The sequence below is a fragment of the Puntigrus tetrazona genome, chromosome 16 (assembly GCF_018831695.1).
Source record: "Puntigrus tetrazona isolate hp1 chromosome 16, ASM1883169v1, whole genome shotgun sequence".
In the NCBI taxonomy this organism is placed as follows: Eukaryota; Metazoa; Chordata; class Actinopteri; order Cypriniformes; family Cyprinidae; genus Puntigrus; species Puntigrus tetrazona.
This window is the reverse complement of record NC_056714.1, coordinates 14074420-14094914: the sequence shown is the minus strand read 5'-3', so window position 1 is coordinate 14094914 and position 20495 is coordinate 14074420. Positions and strand designations below refer to the sequence as shown.

The window sequence follows — 20495 nt, the reverse complement described above, 5'->3', positions numbered from 1 at the left end:
ATGCTTATGAACATTTTAAATAGCAGTGTTTTCGTGTTTTAAAGATTGCATAAAATTTACTTTAATAAAAATAATTAAAAAAACAATGAATAGTTGTTAGTAGTATACATTGTGATAGATCAAATAAAAAAGTGAAGTATTGTAACTAACCTATATAATTGGTTTATTTTAACAATAGCATTACGGCTAGTTTAAAGTTTCAGCGATAATATAAAAAAACAATAGATATGTGTCATGTCCTTATTTGGCTAGGTAAACATGTCTGTATGAGTATGAGTTGGTGATAATGCTGTTCAAATAATAATGAAAAGTCAGCACGCATACACTTTTATTCATTATATACACAGTCTAAACCTGTGTGTGATAGTGTGTGTGTTTGTGTGGTCAACTGCCGGGAATTCAAATGCTGTCTGGCGCCACTTTAACACCCCACCCCACCCCCTCTCCTCCGTACCCCGTTCCCTTTCCTTCTCTTCTGAGGAATGCAAGATCATGTTCTCTCTCTCTCTCTCTCTCTCTCTCTCTCTCTCGGTCTCGTTTTTCCTATGTTCTTCTCTTCATGTGCTGAAACCTGTTCAAGAGCGTGCTGGAGTTTGTTCTGAACTTTGAACTAGTTTGTCACTGGCATTTACGGCACTCACTTTCTAATTCATCAGTTAGGGCGTGTGTGTTTAGTGAAGGGAAGGTCTGTGTGTGTGTGTGTGTGTGTGTGTGTGTGAGTAGGCAAGTATGTGCATGTGCACCTGTGCAGTAAGTACTGTTAATCATATAAAGGCCAGGATGGAAGACAGGTGGAAAATGTTTTTAGAGCTGCGAAGAGAGGACGTCCTTCCCTCACGTGCCGCCCTCTTGTTGTGTAGACACTTTGTTTGAGTTGTGATAACTGTTACACATTCACGGAAGGCCAACTGGATTTCTACCCGACGAGCGTGACTATATTTAATAACATAACTCTGCAGGTCGTAATGTCAAATAAAGTTCATTGGGTTTTAAACGTGAAATTACTTAAAAAGTTAATACATTAAGTTGTCTTTCAGTTGAAAAGTTAAGTTGTTTTTCTGTTTGAATCTGAAGCGTTGCAACAGTTTATTACTTCTTTTTTTAGTATAGTTAAATTGGCTAATTTGTTCAGCGCAATACCAAACAGAATAGGAAAAATAATTATATTGATAATTTATAATGTTATAATATTCAACGTTTTTATTTACATTTACACATTTAGACAGGAAATGTCATTTACCTTTTAACATATTGTTAATATTGTTAGTCTAAAAAACTATGTCAACAAAGTCCTCAGAGAACAAACAGATGTGTGTGTTTTACTTTAGTTATCTATATCTTGTATCTAGCCTTTCTTTTTCTAAAGTGTAAACGGAATAGAAAATAGAAAATATAAAATAAAAACCCTGGCTTCTCACTATTGATCGAGCCTTTGTTGTTGTGTTGGGCCGGTCTGGAAAAAACACAGCACACTTGCGCCATTTCAAGGAAGTACTTTGAGTGTTTTAACATTGGAAAATGACACTCTTCAGATTTAAAGTGCCATTTGAGTTTTATCCCACACCTCTGACACTTCCACAGTCAGACGAGATGATATTGGTGCTTGACATGTACTCTATACACGTGCGCGTGCGTGTGTGTGTGTGTGTGTGTGTGTGTGTGTGTTCAGATGAGTTTTGTATTTCATAGGGAGAATAGTGTATGTGTGTGTGTTGGTGTGACTGAAAACCTTTTAAACCATCGATTACACCTCCATCCCTCCACTCCTCTTACACACACACTCATAACCTCTCTGTCACTAATCCATGCTGGAATACCCCAGTGGCGTCTCGTCTTCCATCACTCTCTTTCTCCGTCTTTTCCCTCCATCCCGCTCTCATTTTTAGGCAGGGTGTCGGTTGCACAAGGTTCTGAGTATCTGAGTGACTTTTAAGGCCTGGTGGACTTGCTGTGTCATCATCTTCAGCTAAAGGTGGTAGCGTTCAGAAAAACTCATACGTACGTTCCCGCATCTCTGACACGACCTCTCACTGTACGCAGCAAAACAAACCATTCAAGCTCTTAACGCTTTTCCGCTCTCTCTTTTAACGTATGGCCACGTAATGTCTAGCGGTTTTGAATAATGCATATCTGACTAGTCTGAGAGCTGCTGTATTTAGGCGACTCTCAGCATCAAATGTTAATGTCACGTTTGCCCATCACACACACGTGTGTGTCTTCACTAGAAAGTCAGCCGTCCATTAGCTCTATTATTAGTCTTTTCATTCATTAATATATTGTTGTCTGTGGTCATTTTTTTTTTAAAAAATATCTCGTCTTTTTGTGTTTTCACATGCTTTTTTTGTGGCTTTGGGTGATGTTGATATTCTGGGCTGTAGATGACATCAGCTATAAGCTGCTTGTGTGTGTGATCTCTGGCCAAAGTGCTTGCCTCATAATTGTTTTAACTGTACCATATTTAGCCTCAGACATGGTTTTGGCTGATTATGCAATGCTCACACGCGCATATGGGCCAGAATTTAAGGGACTCGCTCGATTATTCTCTCTCTAAAGCTGTGTAAGGAAACGCAGGGCAGCTCAGGGCTTGCCTGCGTAACAGTGTGTGATTGTTGTTTTAGGGGATTAGGGTTTATAACGGATGGGGACAGAGACCGAGAGGCCCTCGGTATAGCAGTCACAGCAAGGCTGTTAGCTTTAGCTTTCAGTCTGTCAGAGGAACGGCTGCCCTGCCTCGCACTTTCTCAGCTGAGCACTTTGTGGCTTAAAGGGGTTTGTAGATTAAAGTGGCATTTCTGTTTTAATAGTTTCTTCTGTCTTAGTTTAATATGCAGTTATAAGTGAGCCATGAGTCGTGTTTAACGTAGAAAGTTTGTGATGATAATTAAGATGAATACATCTCAATTGTAATTAAAATTCTTAAAGAAATTCATTCTTTAAAACAATTAGGTGGGGGTTGCACCACATGACATTTGACACTGTACTAACTTTAGCTTTTTTGTAAAAAGATTATCTGATATTTGAAGATTTATTAAACCTGATACACAGCCATGAGAGCTGGTAAAGGTCACCCTTATAATATGTTCAGAATGTTGGTTGCAACACAAGACTTTAATTTGATGGACACAAATTTTTCAAATGTTATCAAAATTTGGCTTCACTGCTTTTTTTTAAAAGCAAATATAATTAAATATTATGCCATACTATGAATTGCATTTATATTGTGTTTAATACATATAGACAGAACAAATTAATAAAAAAAAGAGCATCATGTAACATCCGGTAGATGATGTCAATTTATGATATACTATGCTGTTCCAAAGTTTGAGGTCAGTATGTTTTTTTTTTACCCTCAGCAAAGAAAAAAAAAAGTTAAGACTTTTTACAATTTTTGTAAAGGCTTTTTTTTTTTGTTTATTGGTTTAAATTAAATGCTGTTCTTTTGATTAACTTTAGAATAATCAAAGAATCCTAATAAACAAAATGTCAAAAATATTAATCAGCAGCTGTTTCCAATGCAAAAACACACATGTACACACATATTGTCACTGAAATTTAAAGACAGGAAAAAATGTTGGTGTTATAGAAAATACTCACTTCACCTTTAAACGTACAACAGGTCTCCACCTTTGGCATTTAAGATAAGACCTGATAAGTACTTTATTGATTACTTGTAGGAAATTGTGAAAGACGGAAATCTCAGCACTGGAGAAATCAAATATTAAACTACTAAACTAATGAGGAGGATCTGAAAAAGTTGTATGCCACAGTTATTTCATAGACCACCTGAAACCAGCTTGACTGAGCGGCCATTTTGTGCTGATGTGTGATGAGAGTTATTAGGTTTACCCTGGCCTGCTGCTCAGAGACTGCGTGTTATTTCTGTGTTATCTCAGGGGTTCAGTTTGCAAGCTTGTGTTTGTGTTCCTGTGTGTGTGTGTGTGTGTAACAACTTATAGAAAGATTGTAGATCCCTTTGTAACACTTCATGAAAGATTGGAAGATCTGTTTGTGTATTAGTAGAGTGTGTGTGTGTGTGTGTGTGTGTTTGGATGACTCAGCAAGGTGTGTGTTCTGAGAAACGTGCACTTCCATTGTTTCTGCCACTGGTACTGTAACTCAATGCCAGCTGCCTGTGTGTGTGTGTGTGTGTGTGTGTGTGTGTGTGTGTGTGCATGGATGAAGCACTGTTAGGGTAGATGTGTTTTTGGATGGGATTCCCCTGGGTGGAGTACAGTCCTACTATTTTCCATCCCATATTGTGTGTGTGTGTGTGTGAGTGGGTGTCTGACTGGCTTGTGTGAAGATGTTCAAATGCTTATACATCTTTATACAACCATTGTGTAATATGCGTATTGTCTATTCAATTACATATTTGGTGTAGTGACAATAAAGTGCTTTGATTAGACAATTCAACTTCTTATCTCTTTCCAGTGGACTGTGTGTGTGTGTGTGTGTATACTCTCTTGCCAATTACATAATACACCAGTAAAAAAAACTGACCATTCTGTCTTTCCCTTGTTGTAGTAATAGCCTGGTCAGTAGGTTAGCACTGTGATTTAGTTGATTTGATAATAGGCACCCATATGTATGTATGTATTTCCAAAAACTTTGTTTAAAAGTTGCAATAATGTAGTCTCATTTCTGTGACCTAACCCTTAACCTCAATGTTTTAGATACTGATACGTCACAAACAGAGCAGTAGTGTTAAGAACCACAGATCAATTCATGTTGCAGTTCATTTGCTTTAAAAACACACCGGTTGATTGAGGGTCATTGACTTTGTCGGAGCTGAGCGTTATGTGTGTACAGAGCTGAATCTGTTGCTGTACGAGTCCATACGATGATGATGGTTGTTTTGATTCCTTACATACCAGTAGCTGATGCTTGTTGCTGTGGTGAGACACCGTGTGTTTGAGAAGAGTGAGTGAGCGTGGTTACATCATCAGTGTCTTGCATAATGCAGCGGCCTTTACTAGCTCTAGCTGAGGAGGGTAATCTGTCCCTGGAGGCAGAGAGACAGAGTGAGAGACAGGGGGACTGGGACAGAGATAGGGAAGGGGGGACCAGATTAAGACATATTGTTTGTTTTGATTCATTTTTTTTTAATCTTGTTTAATTTGTTTTTTTGTATTTCATTGTATTTTTGTTATTATTTTTGTATCTTTTGTTTTTTTCTTTTTGTTTAAATGTATTTTATTTAATTTCTTTTATTTTTTGTTCACATTTAGTCTATTTGATTTGTTTGTTTGTTGTATTTAAATTAATAAATATATAAAAAATATTGCTGCCACCTTATTTTAAAACATTTTTAGTACATTAATTACATTTGTGTGCATTGATGCAGTGTCATGTTTATCAATCGCATCAACAAAGTACTTCAAAATTAAGTAATGAGTAAACTAGGGCGGAGAAGGAGAGATGTGGGACAGTGAGAGACGGGGGACTGGGCGAGACAAACGAGACTGAAGGTAGGTGATAGAGAGTGACACAGAAGTAGGTGATTGGAGTCCGATAGTGATCGTGAGCGAAAGACAAACAACAGGATCAAAGGAAGATGGATGGCTGTGGTGAGATCTGGACCCAAAACACTCTTTCCTGATAATTCAATCATTCCCGTCATTAATGAGATCTCTCCCTGCTGCGTGCATACGTGTGTGTGTGTGTGTGTGTGTGTGTGAGAGAGAGAGAGAGAGAGAGAGAGAGAGAGAGAGTGTCTCTGTCTATCCATGGACAACACTGGTCCACACACACACACAGAGCTGAAGATAAACACTGAATATCTAGACAGGCTGAAGAGACACTGCACTAATACAGTGTGATCAGACACACACACACACACACGGCGGCGACTGTAATCCAGGTCTCCTGTGGTGTGAGTGAGGTGAGTGTTATGTAATGACGAGCAGCAGGACTTTAATCAGCTTGAGCAGATCCATTTAAGCATCTCTCAGATACGGAGCACAGCCGTCCTGCTGCTCACCACCACATAGAGACACGTCTGCCTGTGTGAGTGTGTGTATGATGGTGACAGGCGGCAACTCTGCATGTCTCCCAGCCTTGTACATGTTTACCATTGGACACACACACACACACACACACACACACACACACACACACACACACACACACACACACACACACACACACACACACACACACACACACACACACGCGCGCGCACACTCACACACTGTGTCCTGTCCTCTGTCCCCTTTCTCACACAAACACACACACAGGGTCCAAAATGAACGCTTGGAAGTGCCAAATATGAGTAAAAATTGGCTTGAGGGGAGTAAATAAAGTTACTTCCCAGTTGTAAGGAATTACAAGTTATGAAGAAATGGAAGTAATGTGAAATGATATCATATAGATAGTAATGTTTATATTCATTATATATAGATTAAATATAGTGCATATATTAAGTAATAAACAAATAAAAATGTATATGGTATATGGTGTGACCTTATTGATAATCATTTGATTAAAACTATAATTAAATACATGTTTATTTACTATATACAAATTATATATTTATAGATATGCATGTATATTTTGTAGTGGTAAAAAAAAAAATCCTGATCCTAAACTTTCTCATTTTTTACCTGCTATTAACAAATTACAAAAAAAACAACAACATGGGCATTTTGGATCCTGGACAAGCACATACACAGACTTCCATACCTCTTACAGAAGTTTCTCACCAACTCCAAGTGTTACAACTGTGTTACTTGGATAGAAACACTCATATCCCTCTCTCGCCCTTTCTCTCTCTCTCTCTCTCAGATTGTTCGCAGATGTGTGGCGGTCTCCCCACCTTCACTATCTAAAATTAGAGAGGTAGAAGAATAGCAGGAAGAGAGGGAGAGCAGGACTGATGGAGGTGAAGGAAGGAGGGGTGAGGAATGGGGTGATGGAGATAAAGAAGAGGGAGTATTTTTGGCCGGTTACACGTCACACAGACGCAAGTCAGACCGCCGTACACAAACAAAGATGGGGAAGGTGATAAAAGCACTGTGCTCTGACGGGAGGGGGTCGCCGTTTGTGTGTACACTCGTACAGAGGTGTTGACGATCACTGTTAACCATTTCAACGACCAACGATGCGTGTTTAGTACAACTGAACAATATTTTTGTTTATAGCCAACCATTGTAAACCGTTTTAAATAGTGCTATTAAATTATTTAATCGCTCGACAGCACTAGTTTTACGTTTGACTTTCAATGTTCAGAGACCTTATGGGGCAGCTGTTTCTACATCACGCTGCACTCTACTTATGTGTGTTTTTATTGGAGTTGTGATCGAAAAAATTCATTGAATTAATTCATCGCAGCCTGCACAAAACAAAAACAAATATACCGTTCCGCCCAATTCACATGAATTGCTTTAACTTTAACTTGAACCATTTAGAAAGACTATTTTTAGGTTTGAAGCCGCTTGACTCGTCATACACTGAATGAACTCATCGGAATCGTTCAAAGCGGTTACTGAATCGACACATGACTCAGTTACTGAAATGCATTTATCTTTCTGAATGAAGCAGATTGTGTCTTTAAGGTTCATAAAAAGTTTGTGTAAAATGTTTGATTTAAAGCGTTAAAGCCTGCATGAAATTTATGTTTATGCTTTTTTCTAAATGCATTATTATTATTATTATTATTATTATTAGGAACGATGCATTTTTCAGTTTTTTTTCCCCCATGAAATGACAGTTATTTTTCTGGTGACAAATTGCTGTACTTCTCTAATCATTTAGCCCACTTAAACCCTGCCCCTTTCTTACAGTCAACCGCAGGCTCCCTATAATCACCTACATTTTTCACCCAATGATCCGCTGCACTCCACAATGCAGAAGAAAATATCTGCTGCATGTTATACTGCGACGTCATGTTAGAATGTGTTTTTTATTTGTTTTGTTACATTTTTCCCATAGTTGTAGTTGCCAAGCACAGTGCTTTGCAATTGATGTGCGATAAAAGTCTGTTAGAGAGGAAGAAACGTTCTTGTGTTTGACTGACTTTTATTAGCGCTTCTTTTTAGATTTAATTTATATTTAATTTCCTCTCTTTCCTCCACACAAGCAAAGAGGAAGGTTGTGGTAGAACCACACCATTTAGATTAGGTGTGCTAATAAAGGGTGTGTGTGTGTGTGTGTGTGTGTGTGTGTGTGTGTGTGCGCGCGCTCTCAGTATTACAGTCCAGTTAAGTAGTTAAAGAGAGCAAGGTTTCTCTTAGATGTACCTGTTACATGAGCAAGAACTTTAACTTTAAGCAAGTGAGAGTATAGAGTGTTTGGGGAAAAAAAGGGAATCACTTCTAGCTTGTGTGAAGTGTAAGTCATTTCAAGTTATCAGTCCAAAAGAAATGTAATGTAATGACGCTGATATGTTTTTGGAGGTGAGGTTTAGAAAAAGATTAAATATAACTGCTTTGGCTTAAAAACCATTGCGGTTATTAGAGTTTCTCAGTAATATTGCGTGTGGACTCTAAAAATGTCAGCTCACTTCCCAGCAAACTAGAAGTGCTGAAGTGCACGAGAAAACTAACAAATACCTGTTGCTGGCTCTCTCTCTGATTTTTTTTTTTTTTTTCTTCTCTTCTTCTGGGCCTTACTTCTTTCTGTTGCGCTCCGTTCTTGCTCCTACCTTTTCTATTTGAGACTCACGCTCTGGTGAAAGGATTAATTGTCGTTTATGTTTTATTTCTTGTTCTCTTCATTTCTAGGGGTTTATTTTTAGGCCTGAAGTGTCTGGTTGCTAGGAGACGGTGTCCAGGAGAGAGAGGGAGGGAGAGGATGGAGAAAGCAAGGGAATGGAGGAGAGAGATTGTTTGCGTTGTGAAGGCTGAATTACAAACACGCTCACGCACTGAGTCAGCGCTGACGCACGCTCGCACACACACCGACACACACTGCGCCTGTTGCTTGTTTTTCTTTATTATCTTTATCACTCCGCGCTGCTAAATGCTTGCGCGTCGGTTGGCGTGATTCTCGTTGAAAGTTTGCGACCCCCATCAGATCTGATTCAAATGAGAGGAAAGTGACAAATGTTATAGTGCAGATGCTTCGAGTCAAAATCTGTCCCTCACACACACACACACACACACACACATGCACGCACATATACAGGAAGCAGAGATGTTGTTGTGGTGCAGAACAGTTGCTAACTTCCTGTACCGCAATGGTGACACATTCCAGGAAACACCCAGTCACACGTACATATGCGCACACATGGATGCGTACGCAAACACACTTTACTGTAACTCTCTAGTGCGTTTAACCCTACTGCTCCTGCTGTACAGGCGCTCAACCACACGCTTAGTGACATAGGGGTGATATAACCTGTCAGTTTCCTAGCCTGTCAATGACACGTCACACTGTTGCGTCACTTGGGTGACAATACCTGCGATGTATTTGTGCTGTGTGACACAATCGGGGTACCTTTTAGAAAGTGACCTTGAGAAGAGGGGTTCACCAGGGGCGGGTACTGGGTCCGTTAACAATCTTACTCCAACACTCACTCGATCTGATCACTAATGTGTTAAGGTGGATGGGCTGAGCTCTCATTTTCACACCTACCTGATGGAACATTAACACTAGCTGAAGAGAGACCGTGTATGTGTGTGACTATAGTTGTGAGGGACAAATTTTGTCCTTGCAAAATTTAAACATGCCCAAAACTGACATGTAATGGCATTTTACGTGTGCTTTGCTATTTTAACGATTCACAATTTATGCTTGGCTTTGCATCTAATAATAATAATCAAGAGATAATCCTCACAAAAATTAAAAGTTTCAAACAAGGTATTTGTCTGAACTATCCCTTTAAGCTCGGTTTATGGGTTGGATGAAGTAAATGCGATTATCTTAGTAAAAACAGCGCGTCTGTGTAATCTTAATCTTAATATAGCTATAGTCTTTGTTTGTGTGTGTGTGTGAAAAAGAGAGAGTGGAAATAGAATGAAGTGTTTGCAGTAGTGTGAGAAGTTTGAGATGGTAATTTAAATGAGAGAGAGAGAGAGAGAGTGATAGGGGATGAGTGGCTCTTGTCTAGGGAATGAGTGAATAAGTGATGTTCACAGAGAGAGATGGAAAGGAGAGATAGAAGTGTAATGAGCGGAGGATGAGAAGACAAATATACTCCGAGCTCTGGGACGCGGGATGCTCCACCTCTCCTCTGTGTACTAATATTGTGCACATACTCAACACTCACAATGCCTAAAGAGATGTGCGCGGAGAAAAACATTGAGTATTCCACCCAAAAAGTCATTTTTTTGCTTACCCTCATGTTGCTCCAAACCCATATTACTCTATTCAGTGGAGAAAAGAATATTTCGAAGAATATGTGGCCTTGTGGGTTGAACTTAGGTGGATTCTGGGTCACTGGGATACTGTTTTGTTTTTTTTTTCTCATTCTTTTTAGTTGCACCGTGTGTTTTCATTGTACAGAAAAGAGTTGTTTGGATAAGTTTTTGTTTGTGTTCCTTGAAAGAAAGTGGGTCATACAGGTTTGGATTGACATGAGGATGAGTAAATGATGATAGAATTGTTATGTTTGGGTAAACTATCATTCACTACAGTGTGTTTTAGTTGTGAGCTTTCTGAGCAAGTAATAGTTTTAAGTGCTTTTCTTTTTGTGTTCAGCAATCCAAAAAGAGAAATTATGCAAATCTTTTTTTTTTTTTTTTTTTTTCATTGTGTACCTCTCCACCCTTTTTCCGCTGGTTCCTGGAAATAGCTGTAACTGGTTGGAGAAGTACTGGAGTGTCAAAGAAGAAAGTTAACAACGAAAAAGTGTGAAACCCCTTAACTTTGCGTTTCATCCTTTCGTTTGCTCTTTCTCTCTCTTTGCCCCCACACTCCCTCTATCTCTAAAACAATAACCCCAGTGTGTTTGTGTCTATTTTTGGAGCTTCAAGGCCACCACTAACCCCCTGGTCTTATAAGTTCTTCAAGGCACATCATGAAACGGCTCTTGTGTGCGTGTGAGTGTTTACAGTGGACGGTTAAATTTAACCCCGTTCATCTTACACAGGTTCACACTCATCTGTTATAATCCTCGATCTCTCTCTTTTCCTCTGTATAAATAATCTTAAACAGCAGTATGGTTTCACTCTGCTCAGCAATTATATTTTCTGAAATTCACGACATTAGTTCGTTGCATTTAGCCGGTAAAACCACTCTTTTACCAACAGGTGACCAGTGCTGGTGTGGAGTTTTTGTCACACTAAAGATTAGTATAAACAAACGTAGCTGTTCATTTTCTAAAGGATTATTATTGTGATCCTGTCACAGTTTAGCCTAATGCAGAATTTGTAATAATGTGATGCGGAAGCATGCGGGAATTAAAACCTACATTTACAGCAAACTCTTAAGCCGCCATGTAAGAACTCATTTCACATGCAGCGTTTCAGTTTTACAATCAAAGTAGAACTAAAAATATTTATTTTTACAGCGCAGTACACTTTTGTACCTTCATAAGCTGAACTTATCGAATAATAACTGGAAAATGTGCGTTTTAACTCTTTTAAATATTTTATTTTATATCAAAGCAGCTTGTAATGTCACGTCGCGAAATTAAATAACGCTGAATTTAAAAACTGTAGATTTATAAAGAAGCAGTTTTTTGTGAGGAGGGTTATGTTGTTCAGGTAACGTGGCACAGTTTTGAGAAAAGCTTCATTAGGAAAGGACTTAAGACACACAGTGTGTTGTCTAAAAGAGATCAGTCTCAACATGCTCATCCACACACACTCACAAATTCACTTGTGGCCTCAAGACACACGCTTTGAATGCTGACTTTGTGCTATATTCAGCCCTCACACTCACCTGTTAGTGTTAAACCACTGATGATCTGTCTCCTTTCTCGTCAAACAGGGTTATTTTTTATCGGCTTACATATACACACACATACTTGCTCACAGCCTCAGCAATGGTGTGAAAATGACCAGAGAACAGTCACGGGTCCAGTGTATGTTACGTAAAGATGTAGTGCCACTGAAAATACAGGAAATTAAATTGCGCCCGTACTGCTTAGTCCTGTTGGAAACAGAAGAAAAGGCTGCAGTACTTCTGGAGAGCGATGCAGAATGATATCCTTCTGAATCGTAATGAATTTGATTTATCTCTCATCCTCTTTTTCCAAACTCTCTTTGTTGGCAGCTCCCATCTGAGTAAAGAGGAGACAGAGGAAGAGCTGTCTTTGTTTTGCTTTTTTTTCCAGCCAACAGCTGAATCCCTCCTCTGTGCTGCCTGACAGAAACTCCTTCAGAACTTTTTGAGAAGTTATTTTGAGTCTCTCTCTCTCTTGTCTGCTCGCTTTCTCAATTTCAAAGTATTTTATCGGCATAATGGTTTTGCATATAGTTTTATTAAAGCATCAAGACTATAACATTTGCGAGGTTTTCAATTTAATGCGTCCTTAACTGAAAAAAATATTAATTTCTTTAAAAAAGTTTTAGTTTTGAAGGCAAAGTATTGTAGCTTCATAACATTACAGTTGAACCGCTAATGTCACATGGACTATTTTAACAATGTTCTTACTACTTTAAATGACCTTGTACGTATTGCTGTTTACTGAGAGTCAGAAAACTGTTACATTTCATCAAAAATGTCTTCATTTGTTTTCTGAAGATGAACAAAAGTCTTATGGGCTTGGAATAACATGAGGGTAATAAATGACAAATTTTTAATTTTCGGGTGAAGAGGGTTTGAGAATATTATAAAGTCAAATATCGTGGCCCGTTTACAGGGCTTAGCCTAAACCAGGATTAGGCGATAGTTCAATTAGGACATTAAAGGCATTTTTATAAACATTCCCTAAGAAAAAAAAGCATTACAGGTGTGCGTCTTAAGACAAAACAAAGGTACTGACATGTTTTAAGATCAGTCAGTATAAGTTGCTTTCAGTTGAAACGGCTCAGATTTACATTTAGTCTAGGACTAGGCTTAATCCTTCTCTGTGAAACCGGGGGAACACGAACTAAATACCACAAAAGTCAAAATGACATTTCTGCCAAAATGCCAGTACATGTCAAAACTGCTTTCTTGTAGAGAAAATGAATGAGCTATTGATACAAAGACCAGAGCTTTTTTGGGATGTGATGGTGCGCGGTTCAAGTGACAGATGCACGTCTGCCCTCCTCCAGTAGCGCCTGCCTTTGACCTCTTTCAGACATTTTAGGAAAATGTGGAATGAGGTCTTGAAATGCACTACAGAGTGTGAAAGTGCGTCTCTGTGGGTCGCCCTGTCTTTCTTTGTGTATGCACACGCCACTGTGTAGAGTAGAGCGGTAGTTTCCTCGGATGCTCTGAATTCTTTAAATACTTCCTATGTAAGTCTAAAGTGCAGGAGTGCCTGCGAGATTTACATTCTTGAGTGCAATCGATGCCTCAGAGAGAGAGAGGGAGAGAGGGAGAGAGGGAGGCAATTTGACCTGAGTGACAACAGACTACTAGAAGAGCTATGATCTCATCCCTCTCTCTCTCTCACCCCATCCCCCTTTCCCTCTCTCTATTGTTTCCCTCTCTCCCACTCCCTCCTCAGGCCCCCTCTTTTCTTTTCCTTCTTGTTCTCGCATCTCTTTTCTCTTCTGTTACTTGTCTTGTCTCTTCTCTCTGTCATCTCGCTCAGTTTTCCACATTCTTCTAAGTTTTCTGCTCTCTTTTTTAACTCTCAAACACTCGGGTGTCCCAGGACAGAGAGAATATCTCCCAACAACACACACTCAAGGCAGTCGGGTTGTTGCATTATTGATGCGGTGTGTGTGTTTGTGGGTCTGTCTTCTCTCTTCTGTAATGGGGATCTAGTGTCTCCCCCTGGGGGAGGAGGGGGGGGAGCGGGGCAAAGAGTGGGAGAGAGGGCGGCGTACGGGTTCGGGGGTGGTGGTTGGCGAAGGTCACAAAGGTTAAGTAGGGCGCGGGGGGGGTTGGGGTGAGGTCATACGCTCTCACACAACCCAGCATGCTATTAAGATACTCGCAAACTCCTTTAGGACACACAACTCATCATCACACGTGGACGAGTTGTTCACTTTCAAAAACAAGAAATTGTTATATTATGTACAGTTTCCATGACTTGTTTGATTAGGACTTGATTTCAGACTGTTGTTAATATCTTTGTCTGTCTGTCTGTTTCATTTTCCCCAAATTTCTGCATTATGTATATCAAAGGACCCATTCAGATTTTATTCATTTCAGCTCCAAAATTCAGTTTAAAATCTTTTTTGGGACACATTTTGTGCATAAATCCAAACGTAAAGGTGTATTAAAATGAGTGTCTCCTAATCCACCAATAGAATTAGAACAAAGGGGAATAATAACCTAGTTTGAGAGGCTTTTGTCTGGAAAAATGAAATGCCATCAGAACAGTCTCTAGCGTCGTCATTGTAGTGGTTTGAGGTAGAAGTCACAGTTAGTAAAGTGTGACCAATATTTTTATTTAAAATAAACAGTTTTTTTCAAACTCTCTGTTAATTAAAGAACACGCTTTCACACTTTTACAAATTTGTTAAGCAGTTGTTTTTAACTAATAACACAAATGTTTCTTAAGCACCAGATCAGCATAAAGAAATACTTTCTTAAGGTCTGTGCCGCTATAGACTGAAGTAATGGCTTTACAAAGAAATTAAAATATATTTTTTAATTGTATTAAAATGTACAATATTTATATCAAACAAAAATTGTTAATATATCAGCTTTGAAAACATGTAATACCTTTTTCAAAAAAAAAACAAAAAAAAAAAAAAGAAATCCCACAGACCCCTTATTTTTAAACCGTAGTGTTCATATTTGTGTGTTAATATCTATAGGTGTGTATTTCTGAGAAATGCTGAGATGTTGTGTGGTACGATGTGGGTGAGAAACATGTTATTGCACAGCATTGATGCCAGGACACTCTGTAATTACCTGTAACATGATTAATAACACACACACACACACACAGTGCCTGAAGAAGTTTCATCCTAAAACATGAGCTCACTGTTTGATTTTGTTCTCAGCCGTTCACCCAGAGGCGAATATAGAGATTGTTTGACTGGCACAGCACATTCATTCACATCACACCTGAATCAGAGAGCTGGATGAGTTGAATTTTATGAGTGATTGTAGATCTGAATGTGAATCAACACTGATGTTTGTATGTGCGTTACGATAGAGCAGTAACTGTATCTGTGCCTGCTGGTGAGTGGAGTGTGTGTGTGTGACTCTCCTATTCATTGTTCATCAGGGACTTTGACAGACATATTGAATTTAGCTCAAACTTCTTAGCAAGGATCCTTTTCATGTGTGTGCGCGTGTGTGCGCGTGTGTGTGCGTGTGTGTGTGCGTGTGTGTGTGTGTGTGTGCGTGTGCGTGTGTGTGTGTGTGTGTGTGTGTGTGTGTGTGTGTGTGTGAGTGAGAGAGAGAGAGAGAGAGAATGTGAGCTGTGAAACCAGATCCCCGTCTGCAGTTCCTGAAGTCAGACTTCGCTCTCTGGTGCATGGTACATTTGACCTCTTAAAGGAGCAATCAGATGTACCCTCTAAGAGTTTGTGTGTGTGTGATGTTTTGAGAGCAAGCAGAGGTTATAGGATGTGCTCAGTGTTCGGTAAATGTACTTCTGTTCATTTGCTGAAGGCAAAAGGGTGATAAACGTCTTTCCAGTCTGGGTGTAAAAACACATTGACATTTATTTATCAACTGCCTCTCAAAATGTACAAAAAAGGCACTGTGTTTCACTGGGTTTCTGTCTTGAAGAAAGATAAAATGTTGTTCAGGTTGCTGGCAGGTAGAAACAGGAAAAACAACCTCTTGAGTGTGTATTTTAGATGTGTTGAGTCATCAGGAGGAAGTGATTTGTCCGATTCTACGAACTGGTAAATTATCGGAAGTTGCTGAGGAGTGTTCGGATCATTTATAATAAAATCAAAACTGATTCAAGGTTGATTTTAAACTCTACAAAGTCTGATCTAAATGTATAAAAATGATCCCAAATGCCTTAAAGGTATAAATGAGAATGGTTTTGCAGAAAAGACATTTTATTCTGCAGGAGTGATTTGAAGAATAAAGCGAAGGTTTAAATGCAGTTAAACTCAAGGTAGCTCCATTAGAGATCTTTCAGGCAGTTTGAATAATGGTTAAAACACAAAGTAAAGCCGTCTGGTAAAAGAAAACTTACTTAAACTTACTTTGGGGATATATTTGTACCAATAAGTAAAGCAAATGTGAAGAAGACTCCTATAGGAGATGTCTTCGTTTGTAAAAGTGGTATAAAATAAATAGGTTGTTGTTCTTTATTGTATAAATGCAGAAAGTTTACTCTTTGATTGTAACTTAGGGTTATGCTATAAAATTTAACTAGAAGTCTTTAAAATGTAAATTGTGTGTGTGTGTGTGTGTGTGAGAGAGAGAGAGAGAGGGAAGGGCCTCTGTGTGTGAAACTGAGTGTTAAGAGGATCAGTTGTTGAGGAACCACTGTGAGCCGTTACCCTATCCGACCTTTACCAGCCTCAGCCTAACCTGACCCCTCCTGACCCCACTTCACCCGTCCTCACCCTGAGTGACTGGACACCCTCCATCCTCTCTGCAGCCCTTTCAAATCACTTCTTGATTCTAGAGTATGCCAATCGCATCAGATTGTGTGTTAGATTGAGAGTGAGGATGCTGGTGAATCTCAACTCAGACCTCAAGGTGATTGATAAGAGATGTTACTATAGAGCTGTTTGAAGATGTACATTTGTACATTCGGTAGTAGTAGCTTGTTTACTAAATTGACTTGCATTGCATAAAAGGCATGCATATTATGCAGGTAATTCTGTTACCTGCTTGTAAAATATTTTTTTGGTGTCAAGTAGAAAATACGCTTGCTATTGCAATCTGATCCAGTAAATGTACAGATTGAACTGACCTAATAATAAATACTAATTTCCAGTAACCTCCAGCCAAAAAGTAATAATACTTCATAACTATATTTAATGCATGAATATTAGGAATGTATATATTGGTCAGCACTGTAAACTTTTTGAGTTTGCCAATGTCCCCTATTTTTAAGTTATTGTTTTAAAAAGCCAGTGGTTTAATAACACTGAGATTTCATAAATATTACAATTAACAAAGCAAATGCATGCATTTATCATGCTCATATTATAATGTTGCGATGCTATAATTTGTGCGATTTTTATTTTCAGTGCACATAGACAAAAATGTAAAGAATTATAATATTGGCCATTTATTGGTATTGGCCATGGCCAGAGTTGTAACATGGAATTTTGTTACATGGCATACATGGCCACTCTTTGCATCTCTACATATCAACCTGAGTCTGATCTGTCTTTCTGGCTCTCTCTCTCTGCAGGGTTTGCGTTCCCAGACTGGGCCTATAAGCCCGAGTCCAGTCCTGGCTCCAGACAGATCCAGCTGTGGCACTTTATCCTGGAGCTGCTGAGGAAGGAGGAGTATCATGATGTGATTGCCTGGCAGGGAGATTACGGGGAGTTTGTGATCAAAGACCCTGATGAGGTGGCCAGGCTGTGGGGCGCCCGCAAGTGCAAACCTCAGATGAACTACGACAAACTCAGCAGAGCTCTCAGGTAAGTCTTTTATTCCTGTTTAAACTAAAGTTTACAGTATACTTCTTTCAGACACAATCCCCCTTGTGGTTTAAAGAGAGAGGTCACCCAAAAAGGAAAATTACATAATTAATTACTCACCCATGTAGTTCCAAAGACCTCCGTCCATCTTCAGAGATATTTTAGGATGAAAGTTCGAGAGCTTTCAGATGCTCCCGTAGGCAAGGATATTACCACAATCAAGGTATAGAAACGTAGGAAAACATTGTTAAAATAGTAAATGTAATGGGTCAACTGTCATTTTTACAAAGCTATAAAGATACTTTTTGTACACAAAGAAAACAAAAAGAACAACTTCACTGAATCAATTGAGAGTTGAGAGTTACATTTATTATCTAAAGTATGTATGTACATGCATGCTCTATGTACGTTCGGATCAAAGCATATGCATACGTTGTTTATTTCATAGTTTCATAGTGCGTGCATATGTCCTCATGCGGTCCAAAATAGCAAAAGGGTGACGCTGAGGAGATGAATTGCTAAATAAAGTCATTTATTTGTGTTTTCTTTGCACACAAAAAATATCTTAGCTTTGTAATACAGTTGAACTGATGTCACATAGACAATTTTTTTACATTTCTGGACCTTGGTGGTATCCTTGCTATCTTTGGGAGGGGCAGAGAACTCTTGGATTTCGTCAAAAAAGTTGTGTTCCGAAGAAGAATGAAAGACTTTGGAATAACATGATGGTGAGTAATTAATTAGGCTATATAATTATCATTTTTGGGTGAGCTGTCCCTGGTTACTTTTCGTTTTCAGGCCAGGCAGGATAGGATCTTTTAATGTTCTTCTGCAACCACTATTTTGATGGTTTGTCCCTTTTGTTATTTACGACTGGTCTGTCTTTTCCTACTTATACCATCATCAAAAACACAATGCTGGTCATTACAAAACACGATCCATCTTCAAACACATCTAACCTGTTAACCATTTATGAAGACTGAGGCCTGTTTCTTCTCAGTCTAAATGTAGATGCAGCCCGAAGCATCCGACTCTTGTGTTGCGTTATGGGATTGATCCTTCCGCTGGAGAGTTATAACTGCATGGAGTCTGATCTCTCAGTAATCCCGCTCCATTTACCTGTGCAGGAGCTGATCTCATTACAGTACAGACAGGTCAATGTATTCTGAGCAGCTGACGGTTTTAGCCTTCACTCATTTTCTGACCTGATCTGCATTTGCTCATTTGTACCTTTTATTTTCGTTCATGACTCACCTGCTTTAGCAGATCAGCGCTGATCCTCAAAGTGGATGGAGAGTGATCCACTTTCTGGCTTCTCAGGCCAGACCTCATACGCTAGGGCTGAGTTACGCCGCATGAGGGTTCAGTGCTTGACATAATCAATCAAACACTCTACTGATCAGTGTATGATCCAGTGCAGTTAAACCACTACAGTGGATGCGGGATTTGTTAAAGAGATAGTAATTCTGCCATTTGTAGAGTAGAAACAATTTTCATTTAGAAATTACTTTCATACATATAAGAAACTGTTACAAAGAAGCAGCAAGTATACACATTGAATTAAGTGCAGCATTTTGGAGTAATTGTTTTTTAAAATGTAAATACACCTGACGATTGTTGTCGATTTGATTACACAGATATTATTTTAACTGAACTGAGCTAGACAATGACATCTCTGAATTCAGTAATGAAATGCCTTATAACTGAAATAGTGTTTAATCTTGTCATTATACATTACTGACACTCAATTTGATACTGTTTGACGCAATCTGTATTGTTAAAAGTGCTTTATATATATAAATGTGACTAGGCTTGACTTTATATTTATGTTTAATTAAATATTTAAAAAATTGTATACATTTTTTAATTAATATTGTAATACTTTTTGTCATGCTTTATGATAACTTTCGTATGTGTTGACTACCACACTAAGGGACTTGTTTAGTATGACGTTAATTGAAGTTTTTAGTTTTTAGTTATCATCTGTTAATTTAGAAAAAAATCTATTTTTGTGCTTATTCGGTTTTATTTTGTGTTTGTATATTTATTCCAACTCAGGTTTGATATTAAAAAAAACCTTAAATGCTGACATGGTAATACAAAAAAATAACTACTACTAAGCGAACGTAAAGTACTTACAATTAAAATTTTAAACTGTAGTTTGTTATTTGATATTTGCTATTTGTTGTTACATTTAAAAGCAATATATTTTAAATGTACCAAATTGCACCTATGATTATAAATCAGTTGTCAGTGCGAGGTTATTATGACGCAATTTACTACCATGACCTGATGTATTTCACTGATTTAACAATAATTGACACGTTAACTGACGATATTTTCCCAACGTGATACATTAGTGAAGTATCCGTGAGTAAGCTTCTATGTGTACTGCTGATAACTGACGTAAAGCCAGATTTTGCAGCAATAGTGTGTAACGTTGTACTATGGGACTGGACTCAGGGACCCGCATTGTGTAATCCATGGCAGTTAGGAGACAGTTAGAGAAGAGAGATTTGGCATGATTGCAAACACTGAAAAGATCCCATGTTAACAGTGTAGTGCAGGATTAATACTTGTGTGCGTGCGTATAAGAACCATTACGCCTATGGAATGTCCCTATAAAACATGTAAACACAATGTGTGTGTGTGTGTGTGTGTGCGCGCATGTGCTGGTGTGTTTTTCCATCACTGTCTTAAACACTGTCTTAAAAGCACGACCACTTATGTTTGTTAATCCATGTTCTACTTTACTTCGCTTCTTCTCTATTTTTAGCCTATTGTTAGTTTTTTTCCAGATCAGATTTTGATCTTAAACGTACTCCTTTACAAAACAGAAAGAATAACGAGGGTGAAGTGTAAACTGTTTGTAAGTTGACAGCTGTGTTAAACTATGATGTCACCCTTCCTCTTCACTCTGTTATTACAAATGTG

General features: G+C 38.6%; 1 protein-coding gene across 2 annotated transcripts in view; it reads left to right on the top strand.

The window, feature by feature from the left end:
• The window catches only part of erfl3 (Ets2 repressor factor like 3), a 42528-nt gene that overhangs the window by 8366 nt on the left and 13667 nt on the right, over positions 1-20495 (top strand). The window contains exons 1-2 of one of the 2 annotated variants that reach the window (XM_043260681.1): positions 16449-16662; positions 17327-17561. In XM_043260681.1, the coding sequence (XP_043116616.1) occupies positions 17530-17561 (32 nt within the window). In that variant the 5' untranslated portion in view covers positions 16449-16662; positions 17327-17529. Of the gene's footprint in view, positions 1-16448; positions 16663-17326; positions 17562-20495 lie in introns of those variants that run through there. The other variant, XM_043260680.1, reaches the window with a different exon arrangement.